Consider the following 25,361-nt stretch of genomic DNA (forward strand, 5'->3'; position numbering starts at 1 on the left):
CTTAACCTTAGCTAAAAGCCGGGCTAGGAAGTGGAGTTAGGCTGGGTTGGAGCACCAGGATCCATGTGGATCCCGGCGCTCCACACAAGCAGTCTAGCCCAGGCTAGGCTGCCTGGGAGAACAGCCTCAAAGTATGATTCAACTATAGTTTCTATTGTTCCTCGGAGCCAAACAGATACTACATTCGGCATCTCTTGTAAAATTAAAGCTCTTGTACAAAGCTGTGATGTTCAAATCAAGTTCTTATCTTTTCCTAGGGGGCTCCATTCATGCCACAGGCTAACTCCAGATAGCTGTTCATAGTGGTCAAAGAGAGAATGCATTTTTAATACTGCATTGGGTTTTAGCAGAAGTGTGCTGTACTTAACTAGCATGCCTACTGCCATGGACAAATACATTGCAAAACTTAAGAAAGGCTCCGAGAATTAAAATATTAGCTAAGGATTTGTGTAACTTATTTTCATAGCCCAAGGATACTAAAAAGCATTGTGGAAAAACATCCATGGATATACAAATAGGCAATTTTAACTCCAGGGTGTAGATCAAGAGACAGCTTGAGGAGCAGCTCCTCACTTGAAATTTTTTTTGAGGGGGGGCAGGGGGAGATATTTTGTGGCGGTGGTGGGGGACAAAAATGGAAGATATGGCAGGTTATTAAGTTTGGCGGGCGGGGGGGATTCAGTATAATGGAGGGAACTCAGATGCTGGGGGAAGGGGCGGAATCTGCACTCCTGTTTAACTGAGACAAACTTCCAAATGGAGAAATAAATAGGTCTTTGTATACAGTGAGCAAGAACATAAAAGGAAGCTGTTCCTTTAAGCAATTCTGCTGCTGCAAAGTATTGTGACAGTGTAGTGCTTGAGATTCCTCCCAGCTGTATGATTAGTATCACTTTTCATTTTTAAAAGTGACTCTTCTTTTAGCACTTTCAGCACAGAACTGTGCAAAGCAAATAGATATGCCTTAACCAAGAAACAATCAAGGTTAGGTCATGTATACACTCTATTTGTTTCAAATGTGGCACATTTGTATATGCTTTTTTTATTCCACTAGCTATAGCTCACAGAAACCAGCATGTAGATTCCTTGCTATCAATGCAAAATCAGTGGCTAGTATATATAATAAAAATCCAACTGCTACACTGAAGGCACTTGAGTTTAATACAATATACACAGCACATAATGGGTAACACTATACTTGTAGGTGCACATTTAGAGTAGTCTCCTTTATTCTATTTTCTAGTCACATAATTTGGCTACATGAGGTACCGATTTGGGGGCAAAATTTAGAGAAAGCAGTGCAGAACAATGGCAAAATAATCAGTACTACAGGAACATGGAGCCTGTGGTTTCCCAAATGCAGCAACTCACACCTGTATACATTTTTATCTTAGGTCTTAAATTTGCACTTTGAAAGTTTAAGGCAACTATTTTTTTACAGAGGAATCCTTTCCACGTAAAGCAACTAAAGAAGGTTTCTGGATTCAATCTTACAATCTGACCATACTTTATAATATTAAAAAAATATTATTCAGGAAAGCAAGCAGTTTTCCTCTCATCAACTTGATAGTTTCTCAAAGCATCATTTCTAAATATATCAAATGGACTGTTCTACAAAATCGATTTGATTTATGTTTTGGTATATTGCTGTGCATGAAATAACAACAATCATACATTTTTGTTATGAATAGTGAAGCACTCAGAGGTGGAAGCTGCATTATCAGTCATCATGTAGAAAGTCTAAACAAAGCTGCTTGGATGCCTGGTCCCATCCACTTCACCTCATTCCACGAATTAAAAGTGGAAACTGTAATGTGTGCCTGGGCAATATATATCAAGGGTGCAGGCAGAGAGTTAGGCACTCACAAAGTGAACAAAAGCCTCACCCCGTTTTCATTCTCTATGATTTGGCTGTCGGTTCCCTCTGACTTTTTCAGGTGGATTAACTGACATAGTTGAAATTGGTGCAACTGCATGACAACCATGTGGCTGCCATACAAAAAGTTCAGTTTCATGGCTTATGTTTTCTTTACCATGCCTCCATGTAATATATGAATGTGCCACAGCTGGGAATATAAAGGCCATACTGCACTATAGTTGCACAGACCAAATCAGAGTTTGTTCTACTGTGCCTCAAGGTATCTACTTTTGCCCTGCAGCGTGTGTTTCTAAGTTAATCTAGCAGCAGCCCCTAGTAGGAGTGCCTAGATATGGCACCAAAGGGACATGTTAAGTGGGCTGTGGAGGCGTTTGTGAAACTCCCATTGTGCAACTCCCATTCGTGGAAGGCTTCATGCAATAGAAAGGCTTTAAAAGAGCTTTCTATAACAGAAATATGCAGATATCAAATTTGAGTTACTAACATGTTTAACCAGGAACTGAACAAAGGCAAATGTTCATTAGTCTTTCTATCTGGAAGGAGAAAGACAAACTTCGCAAAATGAAGAGCTGATTGTATAAGGCGTCATTACAGCTAAACATATGTCTGTTGCTGTCTTACAAAAGTGTTTCAAAGGAAGTTACAAAACAAAGTGGTTCCTAAAGAGCAAAAAGTGTATCCATACATATGCAATACAAAAATACAATTATCTATAAAAATAATATATAACCATCCGTTTACATTATCTACAGCTCACACTACAGATTTGTTGATTTAGATCTAAATGAGTTACTACACATAATGTGACAAATTTCCAAGATGTCTGTGCGTTAAGTATTTCTGAGTCTCCTAACTTGGGTGGATTACTAGGAGGTAACCCACCAAGTATTACTGCAGCACAAGCCTCCATTAAATGAATAAAAATTGCACATTAACAGTGTCTGGAAAACTGTCCCCCTTATGTCTGCACATAAGCTTTAACAGTTAAGTAACTCATACATCAAGTGCATGCTCAGCACTGCTACACATAACACAGGCATAAGGAAACACTGGCATAAGTCTTACTTTGAAATATGGCACGGGACATTCTTTGGCTGATAAAGAATAGGGTATCTGTTCTTGCAGCATGAATACAGAGCTATCAAATCAGTGCTGTTATGATATAATACTCAGAATAGGAATCCTTAATGTCTATACACAGACATGTCATGTGGTTCAGTTTTTTTGTTCTCAGACATGGCCACCATTTCCCAACACATAATGTGGTCTTCTAAGAGAGAAGGCATGAGGCACCCTGGAAATACTGCCCTTAAATGGCAGGAAGTGTGCGTCGCTGTTGTGGTGTTAATTCTGGATGCCAGACATCCACTATGAATATCAAGCGATAATCATCAGCATCCTGCCACACTTCATGTTCAAAGGAGTCATCGAAGATGAGAACTTTCCCTTCTTCCCAGCTCCTGTAAGACAAACAAGGCCTCTTTATTTGCTGCTTGTAATCTCCCAAAGAGGTAAACTGTTCTGGTACATTTTCATTCCAGTAAAGCCCTCTTCAGAATATCATCATCAGGGGAAGAGCCAGCGCATGAGGGAACCAAACAGGAGTGTGCTGACTAGCCATGCGCCCCCCCCCCCCATGCTAATACATTCCCTGACCATCCCCCAAGGCATGCCCCTCTTCGTGCTTCTCTGCAGAGGACAGTACTGAATATGGGGAAGGCTGCTCCCATGATTTTGAAACCAGGGTCCTAAATCACAGAAAGGAACTCTCCCTGTGTTCAGCACCTGCCCTCTGCAGACAAGCGCTGAATGCAGAGCTGTTTGGCGTATGGTCAGGGAGCGCAGTGGTGTGGAGGGTGTGGCCAGCTGGAATCCCCCTGCTTCCCTCCTGCCCACAACATATCAGTTCTTCTCCTGATAGTGACAGCTGCAAAGGGTTTTTAGAGAGCTCATACAAAGTACCCTGCTCTATTACTTTGGGGTTCCTTAGTTATCTGTGTTATCCTGCTAGATGAGAAGGACAATTTTCACTATACATCAGGCACAAATGGAGCATAAAATACGTGGCAGAATGGTAATATTTATGAATCCAGGCAGACAACTATATTGTACCCATTATTTCATAAATAAGAGCTGAGAACCCCAAGAACCTAAGAATCCAATTTAAGTCTAGTACAATTTCTTATTCTTACAGTTTTTTAAAAAAAATACTTTCCCAGCTTTAGATCTTATAGCTCTTTAACACATAACCCGCCCCTCCAACCCCAACACACCTGCAAAGCCATAAATCAGTCATGAATGGTCTTTGACCAGTCACTCTCTCTCATCCAACCCTATCTGGCAGGATTGTTAGGAGGATAAAGACATGTGTGTCATCTGGAGTTACTTGGAGGGAGGGCAGTATAAAAATGTAATTAATTAAAATATTGTACAGGTGAAACTCGGAAAATTAGAATATCGTGCAAAAGTCCATTAATTTCAGTAATGCAAATTAAAAGGTGAAACTGATATATGAGACAGACGCATTACATGCAAAGCGAGATAAGTCAAGCCTTAATTTGTTATAATTGTGATGATCATGGCGTACAGCTCATGAAAACCCAAAATCCACAATCTCAGAAAATTAGAATATTACATGGAACCAAGAAGACAAGGATTGAAGAATAGAACAATATCGGACCTCTGAAAAGTATAAGCATGCATATGTATTCAGTACTTGGTTTGGGCCCCTTTTGCAGCAATTACTGCCTCAATGTGGTGTGGCATGGATGCTATCAGCCTGTGGCACTGATGAGGTGTTATGGAAGACCAGGATGCTTCATTAGCAGCCTTCAGCTCTTCTGCATTGTTTGGTCTCATGTCTCTCATCCTTCTCTTGGCAATGCCCCATAGATTCTCTATGGGGTCAGGTCAGGCGAGTTTGCCGGCCAATCAAGCACAGTACACTGTATACTTTTTGGAGGTCCGATATTGTTCTATTCTACAATCCTTGTCTTCTTGGTTCCATGTAATATTCTAATTTTCTGGGATTGTGGATTTTGGGTTTTCATGAGCTGTACGCCATGATCATCACAATTATAACAAATTAAGGCTTGACTTCTCTCGCTTTGCATGTAATGCGTCTGTCTCATATATCAGTTTCACCTTTTAATTTGCATTACTGAAATTAATGGACTTTTGCACGATATTCTAATTTTCAGAGTTTCACCTGTAGATCTTCAGTAAGTAGATCTATCAAGGTATCACTGTGAGAAAAGTTGAAAGGAAAAAGTAAGATCAAAAATAATACAGTAACTATAGCAAATGTGTATTTTCCTAAAGTAAATTTCTCCAAAAAATAATGTTTACAAATTTATTCCGAGCAGTGCAGCAGGAACCTAGTCACCTACTTTGACAAATATCAGGAATAAATTAAAGCAGCAGATTAAGTAACCTCTTAAAGAAATGTTTAGTATCTTCAAATGAAGAGAAGAGGCCCACTTTTATAAAATAACCGACTAGCAAAAACCTGAAAAGTAACTTCAGATCTGTTGATGAATGCTTATGGCTAGCACAGTCATGAGAATGGATCCAGTCTCATAATTCTGAGGTGCAGAATTAAGTAAAAAGTGCATTACAATGCCACCAAATTATTGGGAGATATTTTCTTGTTGGATAGAAAACATCAACACAGACACTCCAACGGACAGCACCAACTGAAAATGAAGTTTCTGTTTGTTACTATATTCCACCTCACAGGATCTGGCATTACAAAATATGAACCATTGCCTAAAAGTGACTATTTCAGTGTCTGCAGCTGCAGAAGTAATTCCTTTGAGATTAAGCAAATGAGAAGTGCAAAGAGAATATCAGCACATTTATTTGGGGGCTAACATAGGGTTGAATACATTTTACTTTTCCTGACATATGGGATCTCATTATGAAAACCTTTATATATGAGTCATCAAGAAATAATGTTTCATGTTAGTGACTGGTATTATGGTGGTTATAGTTTTTCCACTTTTTCCATATAAACAAAGTTAATGAGTTGAAGAAACGCATAAATGCTTAAATGCTGTCTTGAGTTTTTAGTACAAATCTGAATATCAACACATTAAGCCTCTTCACACAAGCAGCTAAACTTTATTTTTATTTATTTATTTACTATACTGCCTGACTCCAAAGGCTCTAGACCTAAATCTGAGTTTTCTGCCTCTAACCCAGGGTTGCATGTACGTGTGAACCAGGGCAAATGCCCAAGGCCTGGTAGTTCAAATCTGGGTAACCCTAGTTGTAAACCTTTTTCTTAACCCATGTTATTAGATCATGTGTCCACTTTTGCAGGTGTTTTCCGGTCCCAGCCATCAGTCACCATGTTTGTGAGAGTGCTGCAGCTCAAGGAACTGCTAGCTATGAATGTGCTGCTCTGCACAGCATGCTCTATGGTCTTATGCTAGCAATGGTTTGAATAGGCCTGGACCTGCTTCTGCCCCCTTGTGGCCGATCAGAGTGCAGCTGCTGATATAATGGGGTTTCCTGCCTTCTGGCTGCATGGTACATTGTGGGAAAGTTCTTCCAATTCTCAGGGGACTTCCCTGATCCAAGCTCACTGCTGCAGAGCTCATCTGGGAGTGGGGCCTGCAAAGCCTCATAGAAGCTCTGCTTATTTGCCCAGTATGGGTCAAGGACTCTTCCAAGCCCCAAACCACTCCCTTCTGTTCATGTGCAAATGCTCGTTGTATTCCCAGTGAGAGCCTTCAGGGAGTAGCATAACCATATTATGCCTTTTCTGTCTCTGCAAGAAGGTCCTTCTGCAAATGTTTATCAGATCATTCTATCACATAATAAATTTGTACCAACATAAGGCAAGATGGTTGCCCCTGCACCACCGTATTGTTTGATCATAGTCCAATGGTTACAGGTCGTGCTGTTTAATGAGGTCTGAGGGCAAGTGACAGGGCCATCTTGAAGCTAAGCAGGTCTAGTCTGGTCAGTGCCCAGATGGCTAAGCACCTGGGAGCCCCATAAAGAAAGAAATTTAAGGGAGATATTAGCAATAGCCACTGGAAGGATGCTGTGCTGAATATGGAGAGTTGCTCTCCCCTTTCTAATATCAATAGGGACAGTTGCTCTCCCTCTCCTAAATCTAACAGAGCAGCCACTATAAAAGGTCTCTGCCTTAGGAGTGTGCACACAATGGATTTTGCATTTCGTTTCAAGCTCGAAACAAAATGCAAAATCCGCGAAACATTTCATCAGAACACTCAAAACACTCAAAATGTTCCGCCTTTGTCAATCTGAGATCCAGCAAAACCAGATAGTTATAGTAGCGAGAGCACAGCATACTCAGTGCTGAAAAAAGAAAACCACAGAATCAAACCTTCCTTCCTTCCTGCCACAGAGAGACAGAAGGACAGAGCAGTCATGGCTTGATGGACCAATGGTCTGACAAGAAACAAAGCTTCTATACTCTTACCACGAGAAGAACTTTTTCTTCTCTTCTTCTCCAGTGTACATCCCTGCCTGGATCTGGATATCTGCATCTGGATAACACCATGGCCTCAGATTGGTGCTGGGCCTTGGCTGACAATCTGACACATGGGTCAGGGCACAAGTCCATCATCTCATCATTGGACGTGGCAGTGGCATGTGTACATGTCTCTGTGTGTCAGCAGCACTAATGGGCAGATGGTGACACGTCTGTTATTGGGGTTGGACAGGGTGAGTTGCCAGTGGAGTTGCAGTGGGTGGGGATGACCATAAATCGCTCACCCTCTATCCAGCTCTGGATAGCCCAGCAGGGTGAGGTTTGCCTTCAAGAAGTCCAGCGGCTCCACCAATTCAGCATCCAAGCGTGCACAATGGGGTGTCACCATGTCGCCAGCCATGGAGAAGGGCCAAGCGCATCCCACAAAACCAGGTTCAGAGTGTGAGGCACACAACTGATGGACACAAACTGAATCTGCTCAGCTGCCTTGTTCCTTGTTATGTTCACAGCATTGCTGGTCACCATGAACCCTCAGTGAAGGTTTGGCTGCCCGGACAGCCATCCCTCCACCTGGCAATCCATTGCTACTGACAGCTCATCTGCTGTGTGTTTGCTGTTCAGCACCTGCCCATGTAGCACAGCCCACCTGTGCTTCGCTGCATGAGAGAGGCTGGCCACACCAGCAGCAACAGATGTCCCCTCACTCTCCTGCCCCCACCAGTGCACAGTGAGGGACATAGGAAGCTGCCATATACTGAGCCAAACCATTGATCTATCTAGTGCAGTATTGTCTACACAGACTAGCAGCAGCTTCTCCATGGTTACAGGCAGGAGTCTCTCTCAGCCCCTTGGAGAAGCCAGGGAGGGATCTTGGGAACTTCTGCCCTTCCCAGAGCGTCTCCATCCCCTGAGGGGAATATCTTACAGTGCTCACTTGCAGTCTCCCATTCAAATTCAACCAGGGTGGACCCTGCTTAGCTAAGTGGACAAGAACACCTCTCCTCTCTAAGGACAGGAGAGCAGTGTGCCTCCCACTGTGGTTGGTCCACAGACCCACAGTGAAGTGCATGCTGGTGTCAGACACTGCTGCGTGAAGCACCCTGACATGGCCTCTCTGCACAACTGGTACAGGGAGAACACTACCCTCCTGAAGAAGGTGGTGCATGAGGGGATCTTATAGTCAGGGGCAAGCAGTAGGAGCAGCAGGCGTTAGCTGTTGTTCTCCACTACCTGGAATGGCTGGTTGTCCAAAGCAATCATCTCGATAATAGCCCAGGTGGCTGTATCCACTGCGCAGTCAACTTCCCTTGCTTAGGAGCAGGAGCCTTGCTGCTGCTAGTCAAGGGCACACCAAGCCTATTGCTGCCACCAGAAACAGGATGTCCTGGGATATGCTGCGACAGGTGCAGCAGCATCCCCAACATTGTAAAATGTTTGGGGTTCTTCCCCCTGCTATCCTGTGCCCTGCAGTGGGTGCAGACAGTGGAGACCGTGGCGGAGCTCAATGCGGCCCCACACCATGTTGCCATCAGTCTGGGACCATTTCAGTGGTGTTGGTACTACTGGGGCTGCTGTTTCCTTCTGGGGGCCCCCACTGTCACTGCCCTCAGTCTGGGGCAGAAGGTTGAGGAAACGGAAGTACTTCTTCCTGCTGCTCTTCTGTATCAGATGAGGGGGGCAGGGGCGGGGGAGGGCTCACCCTGCCCATGGGGATTGGAGAGGATGGAGAGAGTGATCTGGCTGGGCTAGCAGCCGACAACACCTCCTCCTCCACTACCACAGGAAGAGCTTCTTTCCTGACAAGGGAGGACCACCCCCTAACTTCTACTTCAGCTGCCAGAGGTGGCTGCGCTGCAGAGCCAGGCCCCTCTGGAAAGGTGAACCTGTGCGGCACTACAGCAGTTGGGATGGGGAGTAGTCCCCTCACACCATCGCCCATGATGACCAGCAGCAGCATCCATTCTGCTGCCTGGCAATCTGCTCCTGGCTGTGCCTCACACCCTCCTGGACATCTTGGCTGTATTTAAACTGAAGCCCTAACTCTGGTGCAGCATGGGGAGAACGCCTTTAAGGTGGATATTTTTAAAAGGGGGGGTGGGGTCAGGGGGGCAGTCTATTTATGCTGTGTGTGCCATACACAGTTATATCTATAGCACTGTAGTGCACAAACAGAAGCTAGAAAAATTAAATATCCCCAAATAAAGAAGCAGGCTTTATTGGGGGGGGAGCAAGCAACAGTGGGGAAAGTCTAAGGAAAGAGGATTACTGTGGCCTCTCCAACGTCAACCCACCCCTCCTGTCCTACAGTCCTAGTGTCTACCTAAAATCCTTCCCCCAAACTTAAAATTAAAGATTAAGAACTCCAAATTCTCCAATAACCTGACCAGTGGCCAAGAGGGGCTTACCTTCTGGCATTTTCGTTCAGTCTTTTCTGCTGGAGTCTGGCCAGGTACTTCTCCCTGAGGCACTCGGCCGAGACTCAGCAGCTGGGGGAGGGCAGGTTGGCACCAGTCAGACACCCACCACTCAAACATTTTTTTTTTAAGGCAGGGGGTGGGGAGTGGGGAAAGAACACCCGGGAAATAGAGAGTGCCTGGACAAGCTGGACACCAGACAGAAGTCACAGCATGTCTCCCTGCCTAAATAAATAAATAAATGCAATCCAATCCAGACACAAAGCAGCAGCAGCAGCAGCAGCAAAGAGGTACAGCTTGGGGTTGCAAAAGAAAAACAAACAAACGAACAGTCAGCACAGCACCCAGTTATTGCCCAGTACAGTCCCCAGCACCCAGTATTCTGGTCCAGTATTTTTCAGTATCCAGCACCAAGTATTCTGGACCAGTACAGCCCCCAGCACCTTTTTCACTTTTATTGGAAGCTTACTATCTAGAAAGAGATTAAGAAAAACTAACTCTTGCTATCCACTGACTCACTTCACTCAGTTTTTCATCAAACAGAACCTGCAGCATGTTAAAGATGATGCACTACAGATCTTTTAAATATGAATCAGTATGCAGTATTGTCTTCTCATGCTCCACCCCCACCTGCCCCCAGTATTCTGGTCCAGTGTTTTTCAATATACTGAGTCATACTAGTGATGGTTTTGCTTGACTGTCTTTGAAAGTCACTTATATAAACTGTTGCAGTTGGTTGATCACCCTCCCATCTGTTTTCCTTCCTCAATAGATAAAGCACCTTTTTCACCTTGATGCTGCTGTTAATCCAGTTCAAAATTAGCATATAACCTTATTCAGACGTTACATTGTACACATACAGTATGTTCAGGTTTCTGTATGGATGTACATGTTTGTGTGTGAATGACTGTACATGCATTCACTTTCACAATGAACTTTTACTTTCCACATAATTGCCAATTATGCAATCATTTTTCCAAAGAGGCAAGGCCTCCTGAGGGCCTCATTCAAAGAAGACACATGCCTTATTCACACGTTATGTTCAACAGACACTCTCAAATCCAGGGTACAGATGGGAGGTATATGGCTGTATGCGAGTTGAATATTACTTGTCAAAAATTGCACATGAGTACACTGTACATCGATTGTACATGTGTTGAACATAACATGTGAATAAGGCATGCGACTTCTTTGAATGAGGCCCCCAAGAGGCCTTGCCTCTTTGGAAAAACGACTGCATCATTGGCAATTACGTGGAAAGTAAAAGTTCCTTCTCAATCTCTCCAGCCTCAATTCAAGGATTACACTACTGAAGCATGTACATTCAACACTCACCTTGTCTTGATGTTGCCCTAATTCTATGGAGACAGAAAGCAGTTGTCTCTTTACAATTAATCTCTGATGAGAACAAGATTGAGCTTTAAATACTGTAAACAGCCCATGACATCTCATTACCACAAAGATTTAAACTACAGAAGGAAATTCAGGAGAGGGCAATAAAACAGAAGAAGCAATTAGAGGATGGGATTTAACTAAACAATAGCAAAGTGCTTTGTTTTGGACACACTGCCTGAGATGCCTTAGAGAGCTGGTTTCAGCTCAGTTCAACAGTCCGTGCTGAACAATGAAAAGATGAGAAAATGAAAAGAATGCAGCCTGATCCATTGCTATGTTAAAATGCAAGTTAGAGCCACAACCGTTATGTCACGCCTGTGCTGAAGTTGCTGCAGATATTGCTGCAGATATGCTGGCCAGGGCCGGATTAAGCTAGTGCGGGGCCTGTAGCATATGTTATAAAGGGGCCCTAATTTAAAACAAAACAAAACAAAACACCTATAAATATTAAAACATGAATTATTTACTTGCATAGTAAAGTGATTCACTTTTTTCATTTGCAATATTTTGGAGTATGGGAGACCAAGCCACAAACTCACACTTACTGCAACATATATTTATATACCATTTTTCAATCAAAATTCTCAAAGTGGTTTACATAGAAAAATAAAGAGTGGATAGATGCTTCTCTGTCTCCAAAGGGCTCACACTCTAAAAAGAAAAATGTGGTAGGCACCAGCAACAGCCACTGGACAGATGCTGTGCTGGGCCTTCTCTTAAAAGGCACATTTAGCAGAAAAGGGATATTTTATCTAACATGGACCAAATAAAACAGGTAAAGTTTTAACTTTAATTCCCAGTTGGAAGCTGGGCGTGTGGGGCCCTCAAAAATGTGGGGCCCGTAGCAAATGCTACATTTGCTACTACGTTAATCCGCCTCTGATGCTGGCTGACATCCAGAGCAATCGAGTGAGGATGCAATGGCATCCTTGCAGCTGGAAGTTTTCTCACAGTTGCTGTGCCTGCATGTTTAAGGGATGGGAATCATTTGGGGGCACTCTTTTCTGCCTCTGGAAGTGCTCTGCGCCTTCCAAAAATATGTCCCAGAGGGTTGTACAGTTTTCATAGACATGGATTTAGAAAGCACAGGCACTCCCAGAGGCAGAGAACATTGCCCATGATGACCCCCCCCACACCATGCAGGCACCAACGCAAAATCCATGAATGAAGCTCCAACTGCAACTTTGCTCCATTGATCAAATTTTAACAGTAGACTACTAAAATCTCACTAGATATTGGACTATTTTTCAGAGAGAGAAACAAAACATATGACATTTTCTGATGGTTCAGTTTTCTGATTACAGTCATGTTAATGCTTGGTTGTGGGTTAATGAAATTTTATTTTCTGTCTATTATTTTGTTAGCCACTTTTAGAAACATGTTTGGTCTAGTAAGTGGGGCAAAAAAAAAAAAGATTTAAATTCTAACCTGAAATGTTTTGGAAGAAAGAGGAATGGGTCCATTAAACTGCATCCACATTTGGAATAGATTCTATACTCCATTCTTGACACATGGTATTTATCTGCCTCTTCAGCGTGTCAGAAGTATCAGGGCAGATGAAGAGGCTTAACTTAGCCCAGAGATATTCCATAGGATACAATGGAAGCTGCGTCCTCACAACTGGAAGCTTCCTCACAGCTGCTATGCCTGCATGCATCATGGCTGGTAGTGATTGAGTTAGACTTCACCTCTTCAGCTCTGAAGCTTTCAGTATGAAAAGTAAGTACTGATATCATTAGCCTCTCAGCACACTGGAAACTTGAAGCAGAAGAAGCCTTGTGCAGCCTAGGGATGTCATGGAGACTATAGGCCTATTCAGGGCTAAACACTAGTTTAAACTAATATTTGGGTCACTAATATTTGAGGACCACCTTAAGTGGTGCAGTGGGGAAATGCTTAACTAACAAGCAGAAGGCTGCCGGTTCAAATCCCCATGGGTACTATATCGGGCAGCAGCGATATAGGAAGATGCTGAAAGGCATCATCTCATTCTGCGTGGGAGGAGGCAATGGTAAACCCCTCCTGTATTCTACCAAAGAAAACCACAGCGCTCTGTGGGTGCCAGGAGTCAAGATTGACTTGGCAGCACACTTTATCTTTACTGCAATATTTGAGGCCCCCTCAAATACTGGCAACAGTTATGGAGTACTGTATAAGTGTTGAAGACAATGAAGTGGCTCCACAACACTGGGTATGCTTGTGAAGAGCACCAGCTTTAAAAGTTTGCAGGGAAAATTCAGACACAAAATCTAGAGATCAAAAGTAGCCAGATCTATAAATGGACAGTTATTGCTGACATCATTAATAGTCCTTAAGCATGTATGAGAATTTACACTCTGTATGTTTCTTCAGCAGTCCAGCATCCAGCAGTCAAGAAATACGCTGCAGACTAGCACATGGTAGAGTTCCAATGAAGGCCTTGGAAAGGATATTTAGATGCCGTGACGTGTCTATACCTACAAAGATTAGAATTGTTCGGACAATGGTTTTTCCCGTGACACTCTATGGATGCGAAAGCTGGACTTTGAAGAAGTAAGATAGAAAAAGTATCAATGCTTTTGAACTTTGGTGCTGGGGAAGACTTTTGAGGATACCATGGACAGCCAGGAAAACAAACAAATGGATCCTAGAACAAATCAATCTAGAATTTCCACTCAAGGCAAAAATGACCAGGCTCAGACTATCATACTTTGGAAACATTATACGAAGACTCAGCTCCCTTGAGAAGTCCATCATGCTGGGGAAAGTTGAAGGAAAGAGAAGAAGAGGACGACCAGCAGCAAGGTGGATGGACTCGATTACGAAAGCAATGAATGCACCACTGAGAGACCTTACAGGCCAAGTTGAAGACAGATCATCCTGGAGAGAATCTATCTATGTGGTTGCTAAGAGTCAACACTGACTTGATGGCACTTAATCAATCAATCAGTGTTTCTTCTGGTGGTAACTATGAGTCAGGTTAGTGGAATAAAGTGGATCCCAACCACTTCTTTTAATTGAAGTAAGTATTTTTAAAATTACTGCATCAAATAGGCAGCAATGGTTCAGATTCCCGGGAACAATAAAACCTCAGAAGACTGAGATAAAGTGCTGCTATTAAGAATTTAAACAGGGTTCTGTCATTTGCATAGAAATGAGAGTGATGGTTATATATGTGTAACAAAGCAAAAGAGAATAGAGCTGCTAGGCCTATTAATTGGTCTCTCAGCTCAACATTGTGCAAGAATATCATTATGATGTGACTATCACATTATATGATGATCCAAGGCCAGTAGAGGGGCTCCCAGTAATGCACTGCCCTTCTGCGCAGTGCATTATGGCGCTTCCCTGCGCATGACCTCTAGAGCTGTTGGGCAAGGTGCGAGAAAGCCGCAGGTGAGCCACCGCTTGTCTGGGCGGGCAATCCACCCGCCTGAGGAAGGGTGAGTGTTCATCTGTGGGGAGGGTCGCGAAAACCCATTCTCCCCGCAGACCTCCTTTCGGCACTTCACACTGCTTGTGTGAAGCGCCTCATTGTCTAGTTAACTGCAGTTGGGCCCTTCAGGCTAATTCTGTGCTGCTGGGCGTTGGGGGGAGGAATTATGTGATACTACATTCCACTTCCTACTGCTTAACATGAAGCAATCAGCAGAACTGGGTCTGCACTAACCCATTATGCCAGAAAGTTTTCAACTGAGATTAAGGCAAATTAGGGTGACAGGACTGATGATGGAGAATGGTAAACACCAGTTCAGTTTGAACTGATACAACACCACCGCACAGACATTGAAAGAGTCCTCTAATGGCACCAACCTCCACTCATCACCAACTCTGAACTCATAGTATGGAAGGTGACAACCTCCACATTAGCAGCTCTCTGAGCAATTTAGCCTCTCACTCTTTCTAAACTCATTTCATGTTGGAGCAAACATTCTTATCCACCATTAGAGGGAAGAGCTAATGGCTGCTACATTAACATGTGTGGACAATATCTAAATTAATGATGTGCTACAAAGTATCCAGAAACATAAGCAGAGGCAGCTGCAATACATCATTAATTGCTGAAAAGCTCTTGCCCTCTAAATATTACAAAAAAACCAGCTGATTCCCTAGCATAATTTCTCTTTATATGTTAAGAAGATAACTGATATATGTAATCCTTCCTTCCCTTTCCCCCACCCCCAACTAACTGTGTTTCCACAAGAGCAACAACAATAGAGTTCTAATACAGCCTCCTCCGAATATTTATATACCACTCTTCAACCAAAGTTCTCAAAGCGGTTTACATAGAAAAATAAATAATACATAAATAAGATGGTCCCCTGTCCCCAAATCGCTCACAATCTAAAAAGAAACATAAGGCAGATACCAGCAACACCCACTGGAGGGATGCTGTGCTGGGGGTGGACAGGGACAGGATTTGCAGAGAAGTAAAATTACAACTTGCCTGGAAATTCTTCTTGCAGACATATGACAGCCTTATAGAAGTTCATAGGAGATTCTCAATTTAAAACAAAAAGTCCAGTAAAGAAATTCTGGCATTCTAAAACCCTAAGTTAAAGAACACACTATGTTGTAGAAGGCTCAGGTGTCTGTATATCATGGTTCCCTCTCAGGTGTATGCATGCCCATGCACAAACGCCCAGGCCCCCACACAGCAGTTTCTCGTGGGTGTGCAGTCTCTGCTGTGCCTGCCACTGCCTCCAACCACCCGGCACTGTTTCTCTTTCTCCCCGGCTGGGAAGCACTGCCCCGTTTCCCCTTCTCCCCGGCCAGGCTGCCACCACCACCTCACATCCCCTCTGGCCTGGGAAAAGTGGGCTTTGCCCCCTTTTTTAAACCTCTGAAAGCCCACTATGCAGTGCAGGGAGATGGGGGGCAGTGGCGGTGAGCTCTTTCCACCTCCTCTCCTCTCAAATGACTCAATGGGCTCTGCTGTCTGCATCCCATTTCCGGCGTGGAAGGAAAGCCGGAAACGGGCTGCAGACAGCAAAGCCTGTGCAGTCACTGGAGAGGAAGGGCAGTGGAAGGAGCTGGCCACTGCACCCCATCCTGCCGCACTTCACAGTAGGCTTTCAGAAGTAAAAAAGGGGGGGCAAAGCCCGCTGTGCCTGGCTTGGTGGGGGGAGGGAAGCAGTGGCCCAGCCGAGGAGAGAGGGAAACGGAAAAAGGTTTCCTGGCCAGGGAGAGGGGGGAAAGGGATGCTTCCAGAATGCTGAGGTGGGGGCATGGAGGCAGGAGGAGATTTTAAAAAATGATGCATTAATTCTTTCCGTGTGTGTGTGTGCTAGAGAGAGAGAGAGAGATATGTGTGCATACTGCTTTGATAGTATGCCGCCCAGAACAAAACTCTCTCTATTCACTGATGATAAAAATGAGAAGGAACATTGCTGTATACATGTGCATGTTTTTGTGTGAACGACTGTACATGTGTTCATTTTAAAAGAGAACCTGGATACAGGTCCTCAAATGCATGGTGCAGATAGGAAGTGCATTGTATGTGTGAATAGCTATGTGTGTGTACATATCTGTGCATTCATACACTGTAGAGAGTGTACAGTGTATAGGCATTGAACATAATGTGAAAATAGGGCTATGGAGTCCATTGATTTGTTGGTTAATTTGCAAGCACACATATAGGTCTGTCAGAATTTAAGTGAAATTTATTTTATGAGTTAATGTTGAATTTCTGAGATGAAGCTGACAAAGTGCTCAGAGTTATCTAAGGAGAATTTTAACTGCAGAATGGGGCTATGAAAAATAAGGCTCAGTGGCCTTCTTAGGCTCTTCATCTGATTTTTTGAACAATCCGGTATTTAGCTCTGCCCACTATAATCCCTAGAGTTGGGGGGAGGGGGGGAAGGATACCTGGTATCTTGGGCACACCGAATCCTGCAGCCCTTTTTTGGAATCACCAAGCCTAAATGCATCCTCAGTCTACAGTTAGTAGGTCCTGTGTGAGGCCAGACATGAGTCCCTGGATGCATGACAGAATACTTGATCTGCAAAGAGAGATACAATTTCTTTAGAATCAAATCACATTCTGTAACATTCAGCAAAGAGTAGAGGACTATGTTAGAACAAAGATGACAAACCGGCACTGTCATGTCAACTTGAGCTAGGGCTCCTGGCAATACTCTTTAAGCCACTGACCCATGAACAGTCTCACTGACAAAGGCATTTGAACTACCTCAGCATTGATGACGGCAGCCTTAATTGCAGCGGGATCTCTTAAGAGTTCCAGATATTTGTTTTCATTTATGACATGACTATAAAAAGGTACTAATATTTTCTCTGTTAAATGAGGAAGATATTTTTCCCATGTTGCTTCTAATTAACTTCAGCATATCACACATATCATTCAAGCACACCACAAGTATGCTTTCTTGCATCAGAAGGCATAATGAATGAAAATAAATAAATGTTCCAAGGGAGGCACCCAACTATATTTGGTTCAGGGTCCAATCTCAAGCAGACCTCACTGAAGACTTAACTGAAACATAAATGAATAGGTTGTGAAAAAGAGATCTGAGTAACCTGCACAGCAGGAGAATTCAGATAAAAAACAAACATTTTCAGGGAGCAAAGGAGCTAGGCCTTTCCCAGACCACTCTACATGCGTGTAACCACTTCATATTGCCGTATCAGACATGTAGCATCATGGCTTCTGGCAAGCAACTATGTAAGTAAAGCTATGATAAACTGTTTATGTGAATGCCTCTCTACACAGAGAGAAATTACATTTCTGTGTTGACGAACTGCCTGAACCATGTGGAAACACAAACTGCTTGCTACACGGAACCGATGTGTAGCTGCTTGTTCATATGGGACTGCACTGTGGGGCATTGGAAAAGGCTGCTTCAGGCTTTCCAGTCCTGTGGTGCCGACGTGCAGAGCCTGTGCTGGTCTGATGCTGGCCCATGTATCTGACGGAAATCCTCACAGGAACACACCACGGGCTGTGCAGTACATAAAGTTGGATTCCTGCCGTGAATGAGAGAAAAATGTATGTGCCTTTCCCCTAGATGATTGCTGCATTCCTGGTTATTTATGACAGCACGTACCTAGAACATGGAACGTTGCCCCTAGTGTTGGGGATCAGCATCGTAGGGCAGCTGCTGAGGGGCCCAGTGCTGATTCCCAAGGCCAACTTTTATTTTCATAGCATTTATGTGGTCAGGGCAGAATGACTCTCTCAGAGCCCATCAAAGTAGGAAGAGGCCATCGAGGGTAGTTTGATGAGGGTCCGCTTAAACCTGCTCAAACATGTGGCGGGCTTGACTAGAGGGAAAAATAGCCTCCATCATAAAAATATCAGCAGAATAATATGAGAGGAGGAGCCAAAGATCAATGGTAATGCACATGCTTTGCATGCAGAAGTGGGCAAGTTCAATCCCTGGTGTTACCTTGGTCTGTTTTTGGACTACGGTGGACTATGGAAGCTTTTACTGAGAAGGAACAATGGAGGACCTGAATGTGAACCAAATGAAGAGAAATAAAGGGGGGAAATCTAACATTTTGGTGTGTATAATGAAAGACTCTAGCAGAGAAGTCATACTAACTTTGCTTGAAGAAAGGGCCTCCAAGCAAGAGAAAGGCACAACTTGGTACTGTTTAGCCAAAGAGTGCTTTAAGATAAAGTAGATAATACATCTAGTAGGGCCACAGGTCTTGGAATGTGTGTGAGGAGGAGACTGGAAGACCCATTCCGCCTGCACTTTGTCAAGTTGGTTTATGATAACTGGTACATAAGAACAGCCCTGCTGGATCAGGCCCAAGGCCCATCTAGTTCAGCATCCTGTTTGCACAGTGGCCCACCAGATGCCGCTGGAATCCACAGACAGGAGTTGAGGGGGTGCCCTCTCTCCTGCCATTACTCCCTTGCAACTGATACTTAGAGGCATCCTGCCTTTGAGGCTGGAGGTACCTTACTGAGTGATGAAGAAAACAAAGAAGAATTACAAGACCTGATAGTAGCAGTTAATTGGGAGATTAAAGATTAACATGCCTTGTAAAAAATGTGGAGGATTGGGTTTTCTATAGGACTCAGGTTGCCATGATAAAAACAAAATATTAGATTTCTAATATGCATGGAAATGGGGTACCCAAAGAACCAATGAGAACCTTGGCTGCAACAGATAGAAACCAATCAAGGGTCTGAGAAGACAAAGGAGAGAAGTTTGATTTTGGGGATAAAAATGTGACATCAGCAGGAAAGCAGCAGATTTTTCTCCCTTTGTTTCCTTATACCTTACCTCTTTCCTTCTTGCACATTTCCCCCTTGTTGCTCTCCTCTTGGATCTTTTTTTCAAGATACCTTCCCTCTTAGAAACTATGTCCTCTCTCTTCCCTTCTCTCCTTCACAACTATCATTCTTATTAAGTCTCAAATATTCTAGTATATAAGCTTCACCTATGCAGCTCATTATATTCCTATAGACTCACCTATTCACTGAATAGTGAATTCTTTACCTAGTTTGTTATTTTACTAAAGAATAAGTTTTTCCTGAATCCTTTTGTTGAAGCCTGAATACTCCTCAAACTGTCAGAAGGGTAAATATGATTGACTTTAGGGGTATACTGTAGGTCAAGGGTTTAGATTTATTAAGTATAGAAAGGGCTAGGAGACATTGGGCTGGATTTTATTATTCCCAACAGCACTCTTAATAGTAGCTTTAAAATGCCACGTGTATTTTATGTTTCTTAGAATGCTATAGTTTGCTCTTGCTTGTATTTTGATGTATCTTTTGCAACATATTTGCTATTTGTATGTCTTAAATCTTTGAATAAAGCTTTTACATTTTATTTGGTGTGGTCATGGAGTTTGGGGTTTGATCATATGAAAAAGTGCACAGTGGCATTGAAAGCAAAGCACCCATTTTTCACCTGGCATCACAACTTTTAAAATAATTAAAGCAGCAGCTGGAAGGCCTCTATCTAAGACACAGGAGTGCTGCTGAGTTCTGCCAATCAGAATAAACAATACCAGATGGATCAATGGCCTGACTCTGTATAATGCCATTTGATATATTCAAAAATAATATTGGATTCTGCCTATTTCACAGAAATGCAGGAATGCCACTGAGGAAAGGCAGGCGGAAGCAGCCCCCCACTGCTCCTCTCAGAGTTGCAGACCATAAGTGGTTTTTTCCTCAGAAGCACTTGTATCATTGGTCATCATTAGGAAGAGAGAAAAAAATCTAACCACCAACAATACTCTGAAATAAAGAGCCTTTTTTTCCAAAAAAAAATAAAATTTCAACCCTGAATGTATGAGACCTTCAAATATTACTCCCCATTAAAAATGGCATCCCTGTGGAAATAAGGATGGAAAAGACGTGCAGTACTTTGAAAACTGTATAGTCAATATTACTCACTAACAGACAGAGTAAATTGACAATATACACAAACACATTTGAAAGTAATATTACACATGCACTAGAACGGTCATTAATTTAGCCCAGTTATCCAATGCTCCAGGTCACGCCAAGCTGGTCTTGTGGTAGCAAGCATGAATTATCCCCTTTGCTAAGCAGGGTCCACCCTGCTTTGCATATTATTTATTTTATCATCATCATCATCATCATCATCATGTCATTTCATTTATATACCACCTGACTCCAAAGGCTCTAGGTAGTTCACAAAAATAAACACAATAGAAACAGAATAAAACCCAACTATTAAACAACAATTACAAATTTTAAAACATTCAGAGATTACGAAAAGCCTGGCCAAAAAAGTGTGTCTTAAGGGCTCTTTTAAAGGCTGGTAAAGATGTTATGCCATTAATGTCAATAGGGAGTGCATTCCACAGCCCAGGAGCAACTACAGAAAAGGCCCACTCCCGAGTCACCACCAGACAAGCTGGTGGTATAAAGAGACGGACCTCTCCTGATGATGATCTTAATGTGCAGTGGGGAACATGCAGAAGAAAGTGTTCTCCCAGGTAACCTGGCCCTAAGCCATTTAGGGCTTTAAAGGTTGGCAGACAATGCAGTTGCTTTAAAACAGGCATAATATGGTCTCTTCGAGGAACCCCGGAGACTAATTTAGCTGCTGCATTTTGAACCAACTGAAGATTTCAAACCACATACAAAGGCAGTCCCACATAAAGCACATTGCAGTAGTCAACCCTAGAGGTTACCAGAGAGTACACCACAGTTCTGAGATAATTATTTTCAAGGAATGAATGCAGCTGTCATATCAACCAAAGTTGATAGAAAGCGCTCCTGAACATAGCCTCAACTTGAGAAGCCAGAGTGACACCTGGGTCCAGAAGCACTCCCAAGCTATGTACCTGTTCTTTCAGGGGGAGTGAGACCCCATCCAGAAGAGGAAGATCTATCACTTACCACAAAGTATGACCCCTTACCATGAGTACCTCCATCTTGCTTGGATTCAGCTTCAGTTTATTATCCCTCATCCAGTCCATTACTGCCTGTAGGCAGGCATTTAGGGAGGCTATGCCATTTCCTGATGATAATATCATGGAGAAATAGATTTGGGTGCCATCAACATACTGATAACATCCTGCTCCAAATCTCTGGATGATCTCACCCAGAGGTTTCATGTAGATGTTAAAAAGCACTGGAGATAGGATGCCACACTGAGGGACACCATACAATAGCTCTCGTTTCAGAGAGCAACTATCTCTGAGCAACACCATCTGGAATCTACCAGAGAGATAGGAATGGAACGACTCAAAGCAGTGCAAGCGATCCAGAAGGATACTATGGCTGATAGTATCAAAGGCCACAAAAAGGTCCAAAAGAACCAGAAGAGTCACACTCCCTCTGCCCAGTCCTTGGTAGAGATGATCCATCAGGCCAGCCAAGGCTGTCTCCACCCCATAGCCTCTAAAGCCTGTTTGAAATGGATCTAGATAATCAGTATCATCCAAAACTACCTGGAGTTGATCAGCCACCAACCTCTCAATTACCTTGCCCACCCAAGGGAGTTTGGAGACTGGCCTATAATTATCCATCACCGAGGGCTCTAGGGCAGGCTTCTTAAGCAAAGGTCTCACAATTGCCTTCTTCAAACCTGGAGGCATCCTGCCCTCCCTCAGTGAGGCATTTATGATGTCAACTAGGCCATCTCTAACAACCTCCCTACTAGATGTGATAAGCTACGTTGGGCATAGATCCAAAGGACAAGTGGTAGGCCGAACGTCTCCAAAGAGTTTGTCCACATCCTCAGGAGTCACAAATTGAAAATGATCCATTCTAATTGAACTCCCATGCTAATGAATGGGAGACTACATGTGTGAGCACTGTAAGATATTCCCCTGAGGGAATGGAGCTGCTCTGGAAAGGTTCCAAGTTCCCTCAACTGGCATCTTCAAGATAGGGCTGAGAGAGATTCCTGCCTGCAACCTTGAAAAAGCCATTGCCAGTTTGTGTAGACAATAATACTGAGCTAGATGGACCAATGGTCTGACTCGGTATTTGGTAGCTTACTATGTTCTTAATTTACTGGTAGCATTCTGTACAGTCCTGTCATTGCAACCTTATCTGAAACCCACTCTTTTCACACCACACTTTTAATTATTCAGAGGTTCTGTGTGCCTTTGCAGCTGTATTTTTCTATAGTGAGATACAAATTAAAGCAAGAAATTTATGCTTCTGAACCCAGTACACACTTTTGTGGACAATGGGAATTCAAGTTTTCAAGAGCCTGGACTGTATTGAAAACTGACATTGCTGCTTCATCTTTAAAAGGTAAATACATTTTTGACCCACTTTTGTAAACTTTCACCAGAGGCAAACTGGAATGCCCGAGCTCATATCAGCATTTTCCCGTACAAATTAAACTGTATCCAATGAATTGCCCACTATGTTTTTATAGCAAAAATTATTAATCATGTTGACAGCCTATACCAAGAACTTTATAATCCTTAGTACATTCATCTGCATAACAACTCTATGGGTCATTGTTATTCCCATTTTACAGATGGAAATCTGATGCTGAGAGAGAGTCCCACATATCAGTAAGTACCTGGCCTCTTCTGCATCCAGTGGCCTCTGGGAATCGTTCCAACAACTCACACGTTTTGGGAACACTCCTACAGGCATTTTCATTTTTTCTTCCTAGACGGAGTGGGGGGGGGGAGACACATAATTTAGAATCTAACACAAAAGACCAATAAGCCTTAAAGTTCTCACGTCATTCAGTACATTTTCAAGTAAATTTCATTGGATGTATATGTAGATGAAATGTTTTAGGGATACAGAAAGTCTTGTGCGGAGTTGCTGCTGGGGCCTATAAAGATTGCCTCTGTGGGCTCCTTGCTGAAGGCGGCAAGAAGCAGCTTTCTCACCCCTGCTATGTCTCCTGCTGTGAGTAGGACCTGGCCAATGACTGTATTCCCAATCACAACCAGCAGACACTTACTGGAAGAACAGTACCCAAATCATAGGCTTGAGTCCTGATACTTTTCAATTTATCACTGCCTAGAACACAGGGAAGGGGGATATTGGAGATAAGAAATCAGAAATACACACCAGCAAAAAAAGTAAGAACCCATTATAAGTTTTCCCACCATGTTAAAGCACATGTCCAGCTACTGCAATAGGTGGGCAACATATATGAGTAGCATGAGACATTAATATTTAGGGTATTTCATAGAATCCCAAGAGTCAATCCAAAGAGGGTGTGGAAAAGGCCTGGCAGAAAATGAAAGCAATTTAATCTGTTTCTTATATGATGTGAATATATAGCCTTTATTTTTTAAAAAGGGTGTCTAACTGGGACACACTTCGCTCCTCCCACCCGCCCCGCAAATGCCAGGCACAATATTTTATGTATTAAGATATATATCCTCACAAATCAGAACTCGTCTCAGCCATGCATCTTTAGAGATATAGAAGGTGGTTGAAAGCACCTCAAGGATATCTAATTTCATGAATGTGTCAAATTCTGTGTCAGAATATGGCATTCGTTTTAACACTGTATATTATAACATAAATCAAAACTACTTCGGTGTGTCCTACAATCTCAAGTTTGCCTCAAGGCTTGCATTCCATATGTACATGTACAAAAATCCAATGTGTTTCTTCGGTGGATGAAGCCATTGGGGTATTGGACTACAAGAATAGATAGCTTCTTTCATTATCACAGTCAGGTCTTTCTCTCTCCATCCTTCCAAGCTGGTTCCAAGAAACTCTGGCTCCCCCCCCCCCCCCGCATTAATTTGCAAAAGAAACCACAACTTTTTTTTTCATATTAGGAAACAAGCACAGCCAGCCTAAGTGACCCATAATGTTAGTCCAGCATATTCTATGCAAATTAAGAGTTTTCACCAATCTGGTAGGAGAACAGATGGAGATCAGTGAAGTTCTGTTGTAAGCAAAAGGTACAAGATTACTCCTCTGCCACCAAACAGAATTATTGAAAAACATTTTAAGGTTCTCTAGTGCAGCTGCCCCTATACCACCCCTTAAATCATTCAGGCTTTCTGTTTCAGTGCTAGCCTACAATACCTAGCTACTCATGCAATGGTTCATATTAATTCCAAGTGACAGAATTGCATCTGGTTTGTGCTATGGAGATACAGTACCTCTTTTTGCCAGCTGACTTTCCCTTAAGCTAGTCAATAATTGTGCATCACTCACTTTGCTAGACTTTAAGCAAGTACAAGCCTTCTGCAAAAGAATCTCAAGAACATATTCCAGAGATGCGTGGGAAACAGGTTTTATTTACTCACTCATTCACTCACCCACCAGGAACCCCTCTGCTAGTGTTTCTGTCAGTCAAACTATTAACCAATGCAATTTCAGGAATTTAAGGTTTCATATATTAAATGTTAATTAACATCCCTACTACAAATCAACCTACTTAATCTAGACCAGAAGAAGAGATACCACAAGCTATCTCGCAATGTAGCAAGATTATTTCTTAACACGCCCTTCTTTCAGGAAGCTCTTAACAGTTTCCATGGAGATCTCAAACAGTCCCTGATCCCAATACTGACTGAGAGCTGCTTAGTGTCAAATCATTACACAGCATTAAGTGCCCTGAGGCCCTTCTTAGGAAGGCAGAGAAGTGACTGTCGCAAATAGAGCTCTGAAGCAAGGAAGCCCAGCCACGCACTGTGGGGGATGACAAACAGGAACGCTGGCCAGTTCATACTGGGAAAGGAATGCCTTCCCATCCTTAGTCGAGGCAATCAGCCAGATCCTGAGCAAAAGCGAAAATCTGAGTATTCCAAGACACTGAGTATTCCAAAA

General features: G+C 43.0%; 1 protein-coding gene across 1 annotated transcript in view; it reads right to left on the bottom strand.

Moving 5' to 3' along the window:
* Positions 1-1,143: 1,143 nt before the first annotated feature.
* Positions 1,144-25,361, bottom strand: part of LOC128321974 (aspartyl/asparaginyl beta-hydroxylase-like) — a gene marked incomplete at its 5' end in the record, with an annotated part of 93,136 nt that continues 68,918 nt past the window's right edge. Inside the window, 3 exons of the mRNA XM_053242589.1 lie at positions 1,144-3,339; positions 17,003-17,136; positions 23,131-23,222. Of these exons, the coding sequence (XP_053098564.1) occupies positions 3,189-3,339; positions 17,003-17,136; positions 23,131-23,222 (377 nt within the window). The remainder of the gene's footprint in view (positions 3,340-17,002; positions 17,137-23,130; positions 23,223-25,361) is intronic.

This window comes from Hemicordylus capensis, chromosome 4 (assembly GCF_027244095.1).
Source record: "Hemicordylus capensis ecotype Gifberg chromosome 4, rHemCap1.1.pri, whole genome shotgun sequence".
Lineage (NCBI taxonomy): Eukaryota > Metazoa > Chordata > Lepidosauria > Squamata > Cordylidae > Hemicordylus > Hemicordylus capensis.